The 18,149-nt window shown below is 35.7% G+C and overlaps 1 protein-coding gene across 2 annotated transcripts in view; it reads right to left on the reverse strand.

The window, feature by feature from the left end:
- Nucleotides 1–465: 465 nt before the first annotated feature.
- calml4b (calmodulin-like 4b) overlaps nucleotides 466–18,149 on the reverse strand; it is a 31,014-nt gene continuing 13,330 nt past the window's right edge. The window contains exons 4-5 of one of the 2 annotated variants that reach the window (XM_030136682.1): nucleotides 14,305–14,490; nucleotides 466–699 (exon numbers count right to left, since the gene is read on the reverse strand). In XM_030136682.1, the coding sequence (XP_029992542.1) occupies nucleotides 602–699; nucleotides 14,305–14,490 (284 nt within the window). In that variant the 3' untranslated portion in view covers nucleotides 466–601. Of the gene's footprint in view, nucleotides 700–14,304; nucleotides 14,497–18,149 lie in introns of both variants that reach the window. The other variant, XM_030136683.1, reaches the window with a different exon arrangement.

Here is an 18,149-nt window from a genome sequence, read left to right on the forward strand (position 1 = left end):
TACAACACAAACGCAGAAATGTCATTATTTTTTGTAGTGTTATGTTGATTCACATGATTGTATCTGTACAACAGCCTTCATTTAACCCTTATGCCCTCCCCAAAGTTTCTATACTCTGGTGACCTTCATGGACAAAAATGTACTCACACACAAACACAACTATGAAATCATCATACATTTCTTCTTGCTTCACAGAGAAAGAACCGCTGTGGTCTCTGTGTAGGCAGTAACAGTGGTCTGGAACTCCACCACCATGGCAGCAGCAGCTGATGGATGTGAAACTTCAAGTTTGTTTTTTTCTCTTTTTACTAAAACACACTGTCATTTATTATTTATAATGATGATAATTTGTGGTCAGATATTGAAAGTTAGGTTCTTCCTGAAAATAAGCGTGCAAAAGAATTGGCAAAAAAGACATTTTTTTACACTTTTATTGCAAAGAAATCATGAAGACACCTAGGCAGCCTGTTATAATGGCAGACTTAAAAGGGTTAATATTGTCAGTTTACAGGTATTAGTATAAAAAGCACAAAGAGCACAAATAATGATGTAGTTTTTCCAGTTTATATAATAAAAAATAAAATCCTGAGCGTTGGTTGTGTCAGCGCTTTGTGGAGGAACGCGTCACCGCTTTAGCAAACTGCTCACAGTGGACCCGCCCATCAGCTCCAACACCCGCCTCCTTCAGCAGCTCATCCACTGAAAACAGACACAGCAGTATGGAAATAATCTGGATGTCAACCTTATGCTTTTATATGTTTAAAGGGGTTATATTTAGTATGAATATTCCAGACTCTCAACAGCAGGGGGAAATCATGAACCAAAACACACTTAGGATGATCAAAACCACAAACAGATCAATGCTACGGATCCACAGACTGTATCGCTCATTGAATAAAGTGTAAAGCTCATTGTTTGCACAGTTTTCTTCTGAAACTAAAACTCATACCCAGCTATTTTGACAGCCAGTAAAAATAAAACTGTGTCTTCTAATCTTCATGTGTTGCGTCAGCTGATAGTTTAAATCACAGGTGTCAAACATGCGGCCCGGGGGCCAAATCTGCCCCCCCCCAAAGGTTCCATTCCGGCCCCACAGAATGAAAGTGCAAAAATGAACCTGAACAGTCAAGGTTGTCAAAATCGTTTTGGTTCAGGTTTCACATACAGACCAATGTGATCTACAGTAAAAATAACAACACAATAACCCATAAATAATGACAACTAGAAATTTTCTTTGTGAAAAATTATGTGAAAAAATTTCAGTAAAAAAAAACAAAAAACATTACACTGTGAAAATATTAACATTTACAAAACTATTCTTTCACAATAAAATGCAAATAAATACATAAATATAAACAAAGATGAACAACCCAAAATGTGCTATTTTAACAATATTCTGCCTGTTACTAAATGTTTTGTGCATTTATAGATCCTCTGTGATCTTTAGTTGTGTTAATAATAAAAGATGTAATATTGTAGATATTGTTCAAATTTTACTTCCAAACTCCAAAATTTTAACAATATTCTGCCTGTTACCAAATGTTTATGAAGCATTGTGTGTGATTTACATGTATAAATAATAAGTCGAGGCATAATATTGTTAAAATTGTGCTAATTTTTCAAAAGAAATTTCTGTTTTTTCAGGTTATTCACTTTTTTTTTGTAAAATGTAAATATTTTCATAATTTAATTGGGTTTTTTTTGTACTAAAAAAAACAACTGGGATTTGTCATTATTTCTAGGTTATTAAGTCATTATTTTACTGGTCTGGCCCGCTTGAGATCAGATTGGGCTAAATATGGCCCCTGAACCAAAATGAGTTTGACACCCCTGGTTTACATTATAGCTCTGTTAGCTTAGCCCTGTTTCTAGACTGAAAACAGACACAGTAAAACCACAAATCACATACATGTCCTGATGCCCTGGACAGTTTGTGTTTTCAATAGCTGCAATAAAGATCTGTTTGGAATCATAACATCATATAATACCTTCATAAGCCTCATAATGAAATTCACCCACGTAGAAGAAACACTGCCATTTCAGCATTAAACTCCTTTTTTTTCATTCAGAGCTGTGTCCAGTGGTGAAAACAACAACAGTACTTATAGCTTTTATCAGTTTGTGACTATCTTTGACTCTAAAAGTTGTTCCTTAGTGGTTCTCATCTCATCTGGTCACTTTCTGACATTTTGCTCAAAAGGTGTTAATTTTCTTCAACATGACTGACAGAGTGACTCATTACTCCCTCTAGTGGTCACATAAATCCTCCAGACTGTTGCTGTATAATCAAATACATAGGCATACATAGACCTTTAGAAAACAACAGAATACATTTATGAAGTATATTTTCACATACAAACCATAACAGAGTTAAATCGAGACAAGCGTGACTATGAAGATAATTTTGTGTCTTTACTGATCAAGCAAAGGGAATAGAAGGCTAATAAAAAATCAAGATTTGAAAACAAAAATGAAGGTCTCAAAATGTTCCAGCCTAACTCTGTAAAGCCTGAACCATTGAATCATTGACAGAAAATTCCAGTTGTTTGAAACTGGAGCTTTTATTGGTCCTTCTGAACCCAGTTTTTTTTTCAAATATAAATTTCCATGTATGAGTTTCAATTTTGTATCATATTTAATATGCTGGGTCTCAATGCTCACGTTATTATTTTTGAACAAACAAAACATAATATAACACAAACATGTCTAACAAATTGGTAATTCCTTTTCAAAATTGGCAAAGTTCGACCTCCGTCCTCAATGACAATCTTATAGTGTCACTGGAAAGGCCTCTGGTGAATGAATTCCTCCCCCTGGTGGATTATCCTTGTATGGCATGTATCTAATTGTATACATCAGGTTTTTCAAGGAAAAAAAATCACCCTCATCATGTAGAAGGCTTCAAAACTCATGTAACTCATTTATATTTGGTGTGTAACGATGGGTCGCCGTTACATCTGTTATTAATTATTGTCGGTGTACTGAATGACTGTGGCAGTAAAGGTTAATTCACAGAAATATACACACAGTGTGTTTTAAACGGATTTTTATTGAATATCATTTGTATTGTAGTGCTGTGGTGGAGTGGGTCCAGCAAGGGGATGGTGAGCCGTTTACGCTGCTGTTCTCTTCACCGTTCCTGCACGAATCACAAAGACGGCATATTAATTGTCAAATGTATAGTGGTTGTGATATAGCATAAGGTTCAACAAATCAGTGTTACTTTTAGAATATTGTAGGAAATGGGTTTGTCGACGCTAACTTACTGTATGTGGGCTTCCGTTTCCAGCATGGTGTCCAGGCAAAAGAATCCCCAGGGGGCTTGGGCACTATTTAAAGGTTCCGGGAGGGTGAGGACACATGGAAGGTTGAAGGAAGGGTATTTGGTGTCGGGTAAAATGTAAATATGTATATATGTGTTTGTATAGTGTTGTTTTTGGGTATTTGGTTTGTGTTAATATTCGTAAATAGTGTATTTTGTGACTTTGTGGTGTTTTTTAAAGGTAAAAAGAAACTGTATAGTAAGTGTGTATATTGTTTGTTTCCCCTGTGGTAATGGTTTATACCCAGTCACATGCACAGTGCACTTATGTATATATTTGGTCCATTTATGCCCCGTTTCCACTATGTGGTATCAGCTCGACTTGACTCGACTTAGCTCGGCCTTTTTGCGTTTCCATTATGAAAAAGGACGTGGAATCTGGTACCCAGTACTACTTCTTTGGTATCACCTCCGCCGAGGTTCCAGGACTGGGGACCAGATACTAAAACGTGACGTGTAAACACTGCAGACCACTGATTGGTCAGAGAGTTTTCTCTGTGACCAACCGTTTTACAAAAAACAGATACGGAAGTGGACAGTAAATATAGCGGTACATTAATTCACATGATAACAGCCCAAAACTACACTATGGTCGGTTGAGGAGGTTCAGTCTTTGGTGGCCGACGTAAAAATTCAGAAAAGACAACACGCAACGAGCCAGTTTATCAGCAACTCTCTGAACAGATGACACGGAAGTAGTGCGCCGCATCGCTATGACGACCAGGTACTGTAAAGTCGGTAGTATCTTGTAATGGAAACGGTCTCCAGGAATACCGAGTCGAGCCAAGTCGAGTCGAGCTGGTTCCACGTAGTGGAAACACGGCATTAGTGTCTGTAGGTTGATGGTGAAGGATGTGTTTTTGGAGTCTCCTGAGAAAATAAATAAAAAGAAGTGTTTTTTTGTTACAGCACCTATGTCCAAGCTCCTTTTTGAACGTGCCTTGACTGCTCAAGCTATTACATGGTGTTATAGGGTTAACAAAATCAATTGTGTTCTCATTTTCTTTCATTTCAAATCTGAACCTTCTGCTTGCAGGCCAGCACTCCCACTATGTTCAGGTGGGCTGGGGGACCAGGCACCAGGCACATTGTCAAACCGAAGCAAGCTACCAATAGAAATCCACCCCTTCTGCTCATGTAGATCCCGCCCATCCAGTTCAGTTGAACTTACAAGCAAAAGTTTTTGCATCGCAAAAAGATTCTGACATGAAAAACTTTTCTACTCGCAAACAATTTTGACCCAAAAGTAGGTACCACTTGAACTTGCAAGCAAAACGTTTTGATTTGCAAAAGATTTACAGGTGCAAAACATTTGGACTTGCAAACAAAACCGTTAAAATGCCAAAACATTTTGGCCTGCAAGCAGAAGTTTCAGATTTGAAATGAAAGAAAATGAGAACACAATCGATTTTGTTAAGCTGGAAAATTTTGCAAACATCTTTTTTGTTTTCAAATCTTGATTTTTTTGTTTGTCTTTTATTTCCTTTGCTCGCTTAATAAAGAAACAAAATGCCCACGTCTTTCCATAACAATCTTCATACGTGACAGGCTCATATTTTTATCCAAACGTAAGCCTGGAAAATATTTTCTCATCTTTTATTTCATGCACTCTGTCCTTTCTTATTTTACCCATCTTCTTTCCCCTTCAGAAAACCATCCAGAAGTTGAAAAAAAAGAAAAAGAAATATCTTGAGAGTATCTTATATCCCATAAGTGAGAGAGAGAGAGAGAGAGAACCAACCCTGAATACAACCGAGCTACATACATCTCCTCATGTTTGATGGCATGTATAAACACATTACAAAAGCTCAGTCGACCCTGACACTAGATCAAGATGTCAAGGTGAAAAGATGAAGGCGATGGTGAAAGAAGGGGAATGGTTGCACATTGATCACAGATGGCAGCAGCTTCAATAATAATAGAGAAAAAACACTCAACTGGCAGGTTTTTAAGAACAGGAACTAAAGTGACAGCTGCATTCACGTATATGGGAAAGACATCAGTGAAAAAGGTCAGAAAGAATGATTGATTACATACATTTGGTGACTGTAATGGTTGTGTATTGTTGTGATTTGATAGAGGAAAAAAATGACCTCAATGCTGAGGCAGAGGTGGGTATTACAGAAGTACAAATACACCATTAGAGTACCTTCCACTCCTTATGTATTCCCAACAGGTGTGTTTATTTGTTTTTAATGCAGGGACAAGGTCTGCAAATGAGATGATATGGCTCCAGCTCCTACACACATTGCATCAGTTGCATAATGTAAAATGTAACAATGCCTAAATGTATTTTGGCTGTCAAATAAAATTCAGATGAATAAGTACAGTCACAGGTGAATTTTCAGTTATTTTTGTTTTGCATCATTGTTTTCCTATAGGATGACTTCTCTCTCTCTCTCTCTCTCTCTCTCTCTCTCTCTCTCTCTCTCTCTCTCTCTCTCTCTCTCTCTCTCTCCTCTCTCTCTCTCTCTCTCTCTCTCTCTCTCTCTCTCTCTCTCTCTCTCTCTCTCTCTCTCTCTCTCTCTCTCTCTCTCTCTCTCTCTCTCTCTCTCTCTCTCTCTCTCTCTCTCTCTCTCTCTCTCTCTCTCTCTCTCTCTCTCTCTCTCTGGTGCACACAACTGTACAGGAGGTATACTTGCGGGCACCAATGCAACATGTTCAACTGGATCTTTAGGTTTAATGTTCCTTTTTTCAGTCTGAGTTACCCGTTCGCCATAAATCCTCTACCATGTTCATGTGATCGGCCCTTATCCATGGTCCTGAAACTTAATTAGGCCATCATCGCAGGTGTGGCCATCGCCAAAAATTTAAAGTTTCATGTATATTTTGGTTGTATTAAAGATGAATGTTCAACTATTCGACATGTAATAGGGCCAACCGTTAACTTAGAAAAAAAAAAAAAACATCCCTCAATCTGCTTTTTTGACAAATCGCACCATAGACAGACAGACAGACAGACAGACAGATAGATACACACATACATACATACATACTTACATAGATACATACGTACGTACGTACATACATGCTTACATATATACATACATGCATACGTACATACGTACGTACGTACATACATACATACATGCATATTTACATACATACATATGAAATATGAACTATGTATGAAATATATGAAATATGAACAGTGGTCAATGGTGACAGACAAATAATCTTTGTCAGTTTAACTACTTTTTCAAGCTGAAAGTTACAGTTTGAGAGGATGGTCATGAGGAAACATCTATTTTTGTGTCAATACGTCAGTGGACTACATATGTCATTGCACATAATGCATGTTCCCAATACCAAACAGCTGTTATCTTAGAAAATTTTACCTCAGATGTTGTGAAAAAGTGGAGGTGAAAAGTATAAGTAAAAGAGATTAAAATCACTGCAGTTGACTCATGTTGAAGCTGCAGAGACATCTTCAGTAACTCTGAACAAACTGTGCAGACAGTTCCGATGATGTAACCTGTATGAATGAGCAGATGTGTCGTCTTTCTATTTCTATATTTTCACAGTCTAACAGTCCAATGCTTTTACAACAAACTGACTTTCTTGACATGCTAAATCTTTTAAATTGACAACTATCATATATGTAATGATGCATAATTCAAAGAGGATAAAAAACACGACTTGTGTCATCATTTCTCTTCAAAAAAAAACAAAAAAAAACACGGTGCACAAATGGAAAGAGCAAGTGATCGGCTCTATTCTATATAAAACACAGAGTTAAGACTGCTTTGGTGTTTAGAGCAGTGCATTTCACACATGACAGATGCAGAGACATTAAAGATGTAGGAAAACCTTCTATGTAATGGGATGTCCAACCCCAGGAGTCCTGACGTAGGAGACATGGGGTTTATTTATTTTTTGAAACAGCTCATAGAAATGTAGTAAAACCTTTGATTTTCTGAGTACATTTCAGAGCTTGTACTTGCTTTTCTTCCATCTGAGTAAAGAATGTGTCTAGTATTGCCATCTCTGACCATCCACAATATTTACAGAGAGTGGGATATTATACAGATGGGCCGCACTGCATAAAATCGTATCATAATAAAGCCATGTGCCCAGTGTTCCATTATCATCAGTTCAGTCTACAGAGGAGAAAAAAGTGATACGGGCCCATGAGTCATCGATTTTCCATTTTCTCAACAAGTGAGCAAATGTATGCGGGGCTTCTATTCCTCTAGTGAAAGGATGCAGTGAGAGTTCTGAACAACCCCATAATGTCAGTCCTGATGGGAGTGGTCTTCTTCAGGGCATGAGGGTTCATGAGGACCCTGGATGTAAGACTTTAAATTCCAAAAAAAAATGGGAATTTATAGTGTCTGGGCTTCATTATAAGGGTCATTATCACTATAAGGCACAGGTGTCAAACATGCAGCCCGGGGGCCAAATCCGGCCTGCCAAAGGGTCCAGTCCAGCCCCTGGGATGAATTTGTGAAATGCAAAAATTACACTAAGATATTAACAACTATTTTAGTTCAGATTCCACATTCAGACCAATTCAATCTCATAATAACCTATAAATACTCACTACTCCAATTTTTTTCTCTCTGTAAATGTAAATATTTTCATGTATTTACACCGAAACAAAGTAGAATTTTGCAAAAAATTTGAATGACCTGAACAAATATGAACAACCTGTTTTAAGAGAGGTGATATTTTAATAATATTCCATCTGTTACTAAATGTTTTGTGTATTTGTAGATCCACTGTGATCCGTAAGTTATAATGTGCATGTGAGAAATGATAAAGTAAAGCATAATTGTGTTCAAATTAATTTTTTTTTTTCAGTTTGTTCATGTTATTCACATTGTTTGAAAGTATAGTTTGTAGATGTAAACATTTTGATAATGTAAATTTACTTTTTTTGCTCTAAAACATAGAGAAAAGTTTGGAGTTAACATTATTTATATGTTATTATTTTACGGGTTTGGCCCACTTCAGATCAAATTTAGCCGAATGTGGCCCCTGAACTAAAATGAGTTTAACACCCCTGCTATAAGGTACCATTCAGATTTAAAAATGCCCCCCTCCCCCCCAAAAAAAAGAAAATAATTGTGATTTTTCACTTAATTTTATGTTTAATGTGTTAAGTCAATGCATGTTGGTCAAGTTCCTACATTTTAAATGAATTTTTGCAAGCAGACAGAGTACAGGCAGACCACAAAATATAAACTAATATGTCCACCCTGTCACCAACAAATATATGGAAAAATGGAAAAGTGGACAGTTTTGGCTAAATGTAACATTTAATGACCACATGTTGGACCTTGAGTTGGTTGGTAATCTTTGAAGAAGAAATGTTCGAAAAATATATTTAGAATTTCTGAAAAGTTTTATATTCAACAATATTTTGTGGTGTCAGGGTGGACATGCTAAGCTTGACCACATCTAAATAAAAACACAAAATGATGAAAATGTTGAAATGTACATTTAAACACTAAATGCTCTCATATACTATGTTTCCACCTTCAATGAAGACGCTCAAAACGATGATGTCATCAGTGACATCATCAACCAGATTATTACCTCTGCCAAGGAGGCGTTGGTTTGCTTGTCTGTCTGTCTGTCCGTGTGCGAGATAACTCCAAAAGTTATGCACGAATTTGGATGAAAATTTCAGGAAATGTTGATACTGGCACAAGGAACAAATGATTAAATTTTGATGGTGATGGGGGGCAAGGTTATAATCGTTAACGAAAACGAACGAAATGACGAAAACTAAAATTGAAAAAAACATTTTCGTTAACTGAAATAAATAAAAACTCTAATTAAAAGAACAAAACGATAACTAACTGAAACTGTATTGTGAGTTTACAAAACTAACTAAAACGTATAAAAATTATGGATAAAATTCCCTTAGTTTTCGTCTTTGTCAATGTCGCATTGATATCGCATTGATTTATTTGGCTCCAGCAGTTTTAGCTAGCAGCACCATACAACACTACACAGTCTGTCATGTGTGGTCACTGGTGGTTTCCAGTCGTCTTCTGGTCCCCACTCTACCTGGAACATACAGACTAAAGCTGGGACAAAGCAGCACAGTCCTGTCTGGGAGTGACTTTAGTGATGAGTGGGGTCGTTGTTTTTTTTTTTTTTTTTGCGCACCGTGTGTGTGTAAGTGACAGAAACAGAGCAGAGCTAAGTGACACCGTCACTGTTGAGCTAGCATCCAGGTAAAGACTGGAGAGTTTATCACCATGAAAAGGCCTTCCAAGGCCTGAAGTGCACAGTTTAGAAGAGGAGAAAAGAGGAGGAGGAAAAGTAATCCAGTTACAGAGGTATGGAACCTGTTAGAATGTTTAAAAAAAAAACAAAAAAAAAAACGTTTGATGTTACTAGCTACAGCTAGCTGAACTGAACTGAAGCAAAGTTGGCTAATAATGGAACTGGAGATGATTAAGAGATGAGAGATCTGCTAAGGTGTGGTTTACTGATGATGGACTGGGTTATACATGTATATATATGTTTCTATGCGGTTTAACTGCTGGTTAGCTGGTTTATATATGTTTCTTTCTGGTTTAACTGCTGGTTAGCTGGTTTATATATGTTTCTTTCTGGTTTAACTGCTGGTTAGCTGGTTTATGTATGTTTCTATCTGGTTAAACTGCTGGCTGCTTTGTGCATCTCCTCTCACACTTTGCACATCTTTGCATTGTTTTCACGTAAGTTACGTTGTGTATGGATCACACACACACACCTCCAACCTGCTATAGGGAATTTAGACATCATAATGAACATGTGTTTGTGTCTCTGCTCAGTCCATGAGCCGCCCTAACCTGACCCCCAAATAAAGTGTCCAGAGTAACCCGCTGATTCGCACCTCACTAATTTCTTTGAATAGGATGGTGAGGAAGATGAAATATATGAAATAACTAAAACTAATACTAAAACTAAACTAAACTAAAACTAAGCATTCAGAAAAAAACGATAACTAATAAAAACTAGCAAACATGCTCTAAAAACGAATTAAAACTAACTGAATTAGAGAAAAAAAAGTCAAAACTAAATAAAACTAAACTATAATTAAAAATCCAAAACTATTATAACCTTGATGGGGGGGACTGATCTGCCTTGGCGGAGGTCTGCGCTCTCCGAGTGCTTTTCTAGTTTAATCTGACGTTATCAAAAATGTTAGAATTGTAACTCTTTTCCCATTCTCCATTACATGTTGGATGTGTTCTTTCCTGTTCAGTCTTCCTTTCCTTTCCTTTCCTTTCCTTTCCTTTCCTTTCCTTTCCTTTCCTTTCCTTTCCTTTCCTTTCCTTTCCTTTCCTTTCCTCTTGTCTTTCTTCCTTCTTCTCTAAACTAAACATACACAAAAATTTACACAAGTGAGGTGTAAAACAGACAGATGTACAAAACTATAAGAAATGATAAAAGAAACAAATGATAAAATTTTGGTGGTGATGGGGGGGGACTGATCTGCCTTGGCGGAGGTCTGCGCTCTCCGAGTGCTTTTCTAGTTTAATCTGACGTTATCAAAAATGTTAGAACTGTAACTCTTTTCCCATTCTCCATTACATGTTGGATGTGTTCTTTCCTGTTCAGTCTTCCTTTCCTTTCCTTTCCTCTTGTCTTTCTTCCTTCTTCTCTAAACTAAACATACACAAAAATTTACACAAGTGTGGTGTAAAACAGACAGATGTACAAAACTATAAGAAATGATAAAAGAAACAAATAATACAATTTTGGTGGTGATGGGGGGGGACTGATCTCCCTTGGCGGAGGTCTGCTCTCTCCGAGTGCTTTTCTAGTTAAAGGGGTGAGTCCCCCAAAGTGACTGAGTGGACAGCAATTTCAAAGACATGTGTAAAATCTTAAATGTTGTTATGAGAATAGAATATACATTATAAAAACGACTTGTTTTATCAAAAAAAACATGTTGAGCATAATGACAACTTCTACATTTTTTTCCTTATTTATTTAAACATTTATCAAACTCACTAAAGTTAGAAGGGCACTATGAGAGACATGCACAAATCATGTACGTTCCCTCAAAGAAAATTGTATAAAATAATAAAATTATATTTCAAGAGGTTTAAAATTGTTCTGATATATGTGTAAGTATTTGCTCATTTATAATAAAACCCAAGAATTTCATTATTGTGTAATGTGTTCACAGTGACAGTTCCATTCTGCTGGGGGACACCAAAGACACCTTACAGTGGTATTGACCCATTAATGAATATTCATTTGTTCCTCTGTGTGGAACAAACAGACATATAGTATGGCACTGACTATAAGGGCATGCTTAATACTGTGATAATATATATAAATATATTCTATATTATAAAAGCCAAATAGCCTCTGTGTGTGCTCATGTATTCTGATAGAACTAGTGGATCAACAGGTATTAAAGAGTTTAGATCTGTAGATGGTTTTGGTCGGCGTTGGACATTTGGGTCTTTATGGGTTAAGGAGCAGTGACGCTGTTCTGTTCAGACTAAATTGCTCTGTGTTTTCTTTTGTCATATGTTGGATAACCAATGAAAATGTCTACATCTGAAAAGAATTACTTTCATACTTAAAGGTAAACATCACTTGTTTCATAAAGTATGGGGAGGCTTTCTATAATATCTTGAGAACAATGATTTATCATACCTGATGAATGAACCTGGAGAGAAATAGCTCCACCTTCTGCATATCCACGTATCTATTTTACATACATGGCCTGTTCGGTAACACTTTATTTGAAGATCTAGTTTATAATGCATTAAGCACACATTCCTAAGACATTATAATGCATTTATAATGTATTATAAAAGTCATTACAACAGTTTATGATCATGTAAATCAATCTTAAATCTAAGGGTGACCGGGCCTTCTCCATCAGGGCCCCTCAACTTTGGAATGGCCTGCCCGAGGAGATAAGGCTTGCAGAATCAGTGGCATCTTTTAAATCACTTCTTAAAACACACTTTTATAGACTTGCTTTTATGTGATGTTTGTCCCTTTTAATTTTAATTTTAAATTTTAATTTTTAAAATTTGAATCTTATCCTGTTTGATTGTTGGTTTATATTCTCATACATGATGTTTTATCTCACGCCTTTATTTTTGCATCGATTTAACAGCATCATGTTACGTTATCCCTGCCCTCTTTATTCTGATTCATTTAATTTATTCAAAGTGTCATGTTTCTGCATTGTTGTACACATCTCTCCTATTATGTTGCTTCTGTTTTAGTGTTTTTACTTACATCTTGTATCCTGCTGTTGTGCCCTTTATTTGTTTGTCAAAAGCACTTTGTAAACTTTGTTTTTAAAAGGTGCTATATAAATAAAGCTATTGTTATTATTATTATGTACAACAACTTATACCAAGGTTAATAAAGTATTATAAGTGTAGGCATAATATATTATAAATTCAGCTTTCATAATGTTTTATACATCCATACCAAAGTGACAACAGTGTTTGTAGGAAGAATCTCAAGTCCTGGGTTACGTAACACATTATAACCATCATAACTGTAGCCAGTTATAAAGACACAGAGAACTGCTCTGACATGTAGTTTCTGAAACTGACTAATGCCTTATAAACATCAATAATAAGTTACAGAATGACTTTAAGAGCTTTTAGTAAAGTGACAGCACTGTATAAGGTTATTAGCAATTGTGTGATATTACAACACAAGCATGATGACTTATGAACAGTATCTGCTGGCTCTAAGTGAAGTGTAAAAATTATACATCAAAGTGTCCTTAATAACTCTTTATTTTGCAAAAACAAAACATTATTAAAAGAACGGAGACAGTAAATAGAAGTGTTACATGTTGCTTTGTACATAAATAAAAAATAATGTGGCAGCTCTAAATCTTTAATTCAAACACATACTTTTTTTTTTTTAATAAATATGAAATCCCTAAAATAGATGGGCATAGGGACCAATGACAAAACCTAATAAAAGTTCCCCACCTAAAAAACTAAATTCCTTCCCACTGATTCTGTGCCAAAATCCAAATCTCCTAATTTTTATCTGATAACTTTAAACTTAAAACCAAACATCTGAGGAACTAAACAATGCACTTTCAAGAACAAACCATAAGCTTAATTTACATTTAATGTGCAATGGGCCGTAAAGTACCATTCTCTTTCATTTCACTTATGCGCTCTTTAACCCTTTCATGCGCAAATTATGAGAACCTTAACCAAGATTTTTCCCTGAGTGTTTTTATTTCTCTTTAATCATGAAAAAAACAATGTGACTGAAAAATTTCTTATGAAAAATAAATAAATAAATATATATATATATATATATATATATATATATATATTTTTTTTTTTTTTTTTTTTTTTTTTTTTTAAGTGTTAAAAAATACATTTAAAAACAAAAAAGTAATAATAATAAAAGAAAAATTCCCATGAACCTATTTCACATGAAGTTGCAAAAATGTCCACTCAGCTGGACACCATGCGTTTAATTTTTGAAGCAAAGAAACATGTATTTACTGATAAATTGCATGAAAACTATAACTATTACGCTCAGGGGAGATCTACACAACGTTACCAATTCATGTCAGAAAAGATATGGAATGTGTTAAAACTTTATATGTGCAAAAAAACAAAACAACAAAATTCATGAATATACAAGAGAACAGCTGTAGAATAGCTGTCCACTGTAGTGACCAGTATGCATGAAAGGGTTAATCTCAACTGTAATAGCTGAGATTGGATGAATGGATGCATAAAACATTATGAAAGCTGAATTTATAATATATTATGCCTATACTTATAATACTTTATGAACCTTGGTATAAGCTGTTGTACATGATCATAAACTGTTGTAATAACTTTTAGAATGCATTATAATGTCTTATGAATGTGTGCTTAATGCATTATAAACTAGAGCTTCAAATAAAGTGTTACTGACTTTTCTTTTTGTCTTCTACCTTGTGAATGGACTCTTGTGTACTCATACTCTTGCTGATTGTAACCTTTGAAACTAAATATGTTTTGACTAGTTCTCACCCTCTTTGTCGGTCAGCTTCTCTCCCAGCCCGGTGAGTTTAGCTCGTAGCTCGGAGGCCAGGATGAAGCCCTTTTGCTCCTTATCGGCCATCCTCATTGCCTCCAGGATCTCCTCTTCTGGTGCCTCCTGCTGGAGCTGCCGGTGCATGATGCTCAGAAAAGTGGAGAAGTCCAGCTCTCCACCACCTGGAGGAAAATATTTACTTCATGTTAATGGTTTCTCCAGGAGAAATGAGGTCAGAAGGAAAAGCCAGAAGAGTGATACAACCATAATATCATGTAGTGAATATGAAATAAGTTGTTCAAACAGCAAAGCCATACTGTTAGATAAGCTGGTGACAATGTAACCATGTTAAATAAACTGAATGGGTGGAAACTGTGAGCAGGTAATTATAGACAGTTCATAAAAAGTCCCTTGTACGCACTTAAATATACATTATATAACGATGACAAGAGAAAGTCAAATATTACGAGCGTTTATGTCTGCAGAAGTTATTAAAACCATAATGAAACTAAGATGAACACTGCTGCTGTCAAATAAAAGTATCATCAGCGTTGTGGAAACTCCAGTGTTTCCCTGAAGACAAAGTTTTTAAATTCAAATAGAAGCATAAAAACTATGTTAAGCCCGACAAAGTGAAATATTAATTAAAAGTTGATTAAAGATCTAGAATGCATTTTAAATAGTCTAGCAGATTAAAATCTGTAGGCACATTAACCCATAAAGACCCAGCGCGACATTTGTGACAATTCCCATGATTTTTCCTCTAAATTTAACTTTTCTGAATTTTTTTTCCCCATTTATTATATTACCCTCTGTGTTTTGCATTGTTTCTGTGCAAATCATATATTTTCCTATATTTAATTCACTGATCTTGTAGATCTTCATAAATGCTCATATTAAAGTTTAAACTGTAAAGAGGAACGCTTCATAGACCTCCAGGCAGTAATGAAAAACAGTGATGAAAAATGGTAAAAGAGATGCTCTTTGGTGAAGAGACCGTCAATGCACCAAAAATACAAAAACTTATCTACATGTATTTAGAATAGAATAGAATAGAATAGAATAGAATAGAATAGAATAGAATAGAATAGATCTTTATTGTCACTGTCATAGGAACAATGAAAATCAGTTTAGCAGCTCAGTTCAATTTAGCAACAAAACACTTAGTGCAAAAGGGACTGTATGAGTAAAATAAAATAAAATAAAATAAAATAAAATACAAATGTCACAGTGTTAGGAAAAGTGAACTGTGCAAGGGCTTCAGAATAAAATATGAATACACATGTGCTACTAAAGTAATGCTAGAACTCCTGAGATGAACAAAATATACAAAACATACAAATATACAAAAGCTAACTCTACACTACAGATGACAGATGAGTACAACAAATAGGATTTATACAGGTAGAAATAAGGTGCATGTGTTGTGTGTGTGTGTGTGTGGGGGGGGGGGGGCACATTTAACCGCTTGTGGGTAAAAACTGTGCTTGAGTCTGTTTGTCTTAAAATTATATTTGTTTTTATTAGTGACTTTCACATCCATCCATCCATCCATCATTGAGATCCAGGTTGGGTTGGCATGGGGGTCACCATCAGCTCCTGCGGGGGTTTTTATTAGGGATGGGAATCGAGAACCGGTTCTTGTTGAGAACCGGTTCCCAGTAGCTCGATTCCTTGGAATCGTTTGCCTTCCTGCTTAACGATTCTGCTTATCGATTCCACCTTCGTTGCGCATGTGCGATGACGTCACGCATACGCTTCATTGTTTTGGTCAGAAAGTATCCGTCATGGTGTTGAAGCAGAAACGGTCTAAAAAGACGACACCAGGTCCACAGGAACACTGCCAAAGCTTCCATGTCTTCAAAAGGGTGGAATCCCTCCAATATGTTCAAACATTTGTCCACATGTGAATCATTTACAGGAATGTCACATATTTGGTACACTACTTAGCAGCGCTTGTGAATGTAGTGGCAGAGTGAACGTTGGGCCCAGTTCTGATTCCAGCGCGGGCAACAAACGTCGTATCCAAATACAAGTTTCTGAAGGTGGGGGAAAGGAAATGAGGTGCACAACAATGGGAGACAAGCCGAGCCGAGTCGAACCGGTTCCACGTAGTAGAAATGCGGCAATAGAGGAATTAGTAAAGCGTCTGAAGTTTCGTTTTCACTGCATTGTTAAATTCTTAACGATTCCCTTCCCTAGGGATTATACTCTTTGCGTCACAAAACCTTGTATCATAAAATGTGAACTTCTTTCTTTTTTTTTTTTTCCTTTTTTGTATTGTGCTTTCGGAGATGCATAATGAAAATAAATTAAAAAATTGATTAAAAAAAGAAAAAAAACAAAGCCCTCTGTTATACTGTTAAAATGCCTTTATTAATTATGACATGTCTCATTGGACCTCAGTGAGCCCCAGTACGTTTCAGCCTGCTGGCCTTAATCAGGGCGACAATGAAGGCCAGCAGGCTGAAACATGTTGGGGCTCAGTGAGGTCCAATGAGACATGTCATAATTAATAAAGGCATTTTAAAAGTATAACAGAGTGCCTTGGTTTTTGTATTTTTACTGTGTTAAACATCTTTATTTGAAAACATCTTTCTCAAATGAACAGGGCTTGTCTTTGTGTTGGCCATCTGGGGCAGCAGAACAGTCGACAAACAGTTATATTATTGTAGTTTGGCTCTGTCCTATATGCATCATTCTATGCTTCAAAAAGTCAATACAGCACCAAATGTGTGTTAATCCCCTGCTAAAAACAGTCCCAGGAAAATGCAATTTTTCCTCCAGTTTGTGTTTATATCTGGGCTGGGTGCCAGCAGCTTCAAAAAAAAGCACTGTGTCTTTTTCAACAATAAAATGATTAATGAGCTGTTTTATTCAGCTTTGAAGCTGATAGTCAAAGACCAAATGAGAACAACAAAACCAGTTGGTTTAGGGTATTTTCATGTGAAGTGATAAGGGTATCAATAATGATTAACCCATAAAGACATTGTACTACTTTTGTGTCAGTTCCTAAATGAATTTTTCTCCATTTTTAACCTTTCTCAATTGATTTCTCACCATTTCTTGTAATATTATCTTCTGTATTTTGTATTTTTCAATGAAAATCAGGTATTTTCCCATATTCAATTTACTGATCATGCAGATGTTCATAAAAGCTCAGATTAAAGTTGAGGGTTATTATCCCATAAAGACCCACTGCTTCTTCTGTGGCAGCTCCCAAATTAATTTTCCTACCTATTTAATCATTCTTTTTTTTTTTTTTTAACTTATATTTTATTGTTTCATTTTTGAAATTTTACAACACATTTAGAACATAGTGTCAGTTGTCCTCCTTTATATTGTCCACTTTTCACATCCATTTTCACATGTTGCTTGCTGTAGTCTTATAAGTAAATCTCTTCATGTTGTGAATTTCTTCCACAATGTCTTTCCAATTATTTAACCCTTTCATACATACTGGTCACTACAGTGGACACCTATTCTACAGCTGTTCTCTTGTATGTTCATGGATTTTGTTGTTTTGTTTTTTTGCACATATATTTATTAAAGTTTTAACACATTACATGTCTTTTCTAACATGAATTGGTAACGTTGTGTAGATCTCCCCTGAGCGTAATAGTTATAGTTTTCACGCAGTTTATCAGTAAATATATGTTTCTTTGCTTCAAAAATGAAATGTATGGTGTCCAGCTGAGTGGACATTTTTGCAACTTCATGAAAAAAAGGTTCATGAGAATTTTTTTTTTTTTTATTATTATTACTTTTTTGTTTTTAAATATATTTTTTTGACACTTTTAAAAAATATATATATTTATTTTTCATAAGAAATTTTTCAGTC

The sequence above is a fragment of the Sphaeramia orbicularis genome, chromosome 6 (genome assembly GCF_902148855.1).
Source record: "Sphaeramia orbicularis chromosome 6, fSphaOr1.1, whole genome shotgun sequence".
Lineage (NCBI taxonomy): Eukaryota > Metazoa > Chordata > Actinopteri > Kurtiformes > Apogonidae > Sphaeramia > Sphaeramia orbicularis.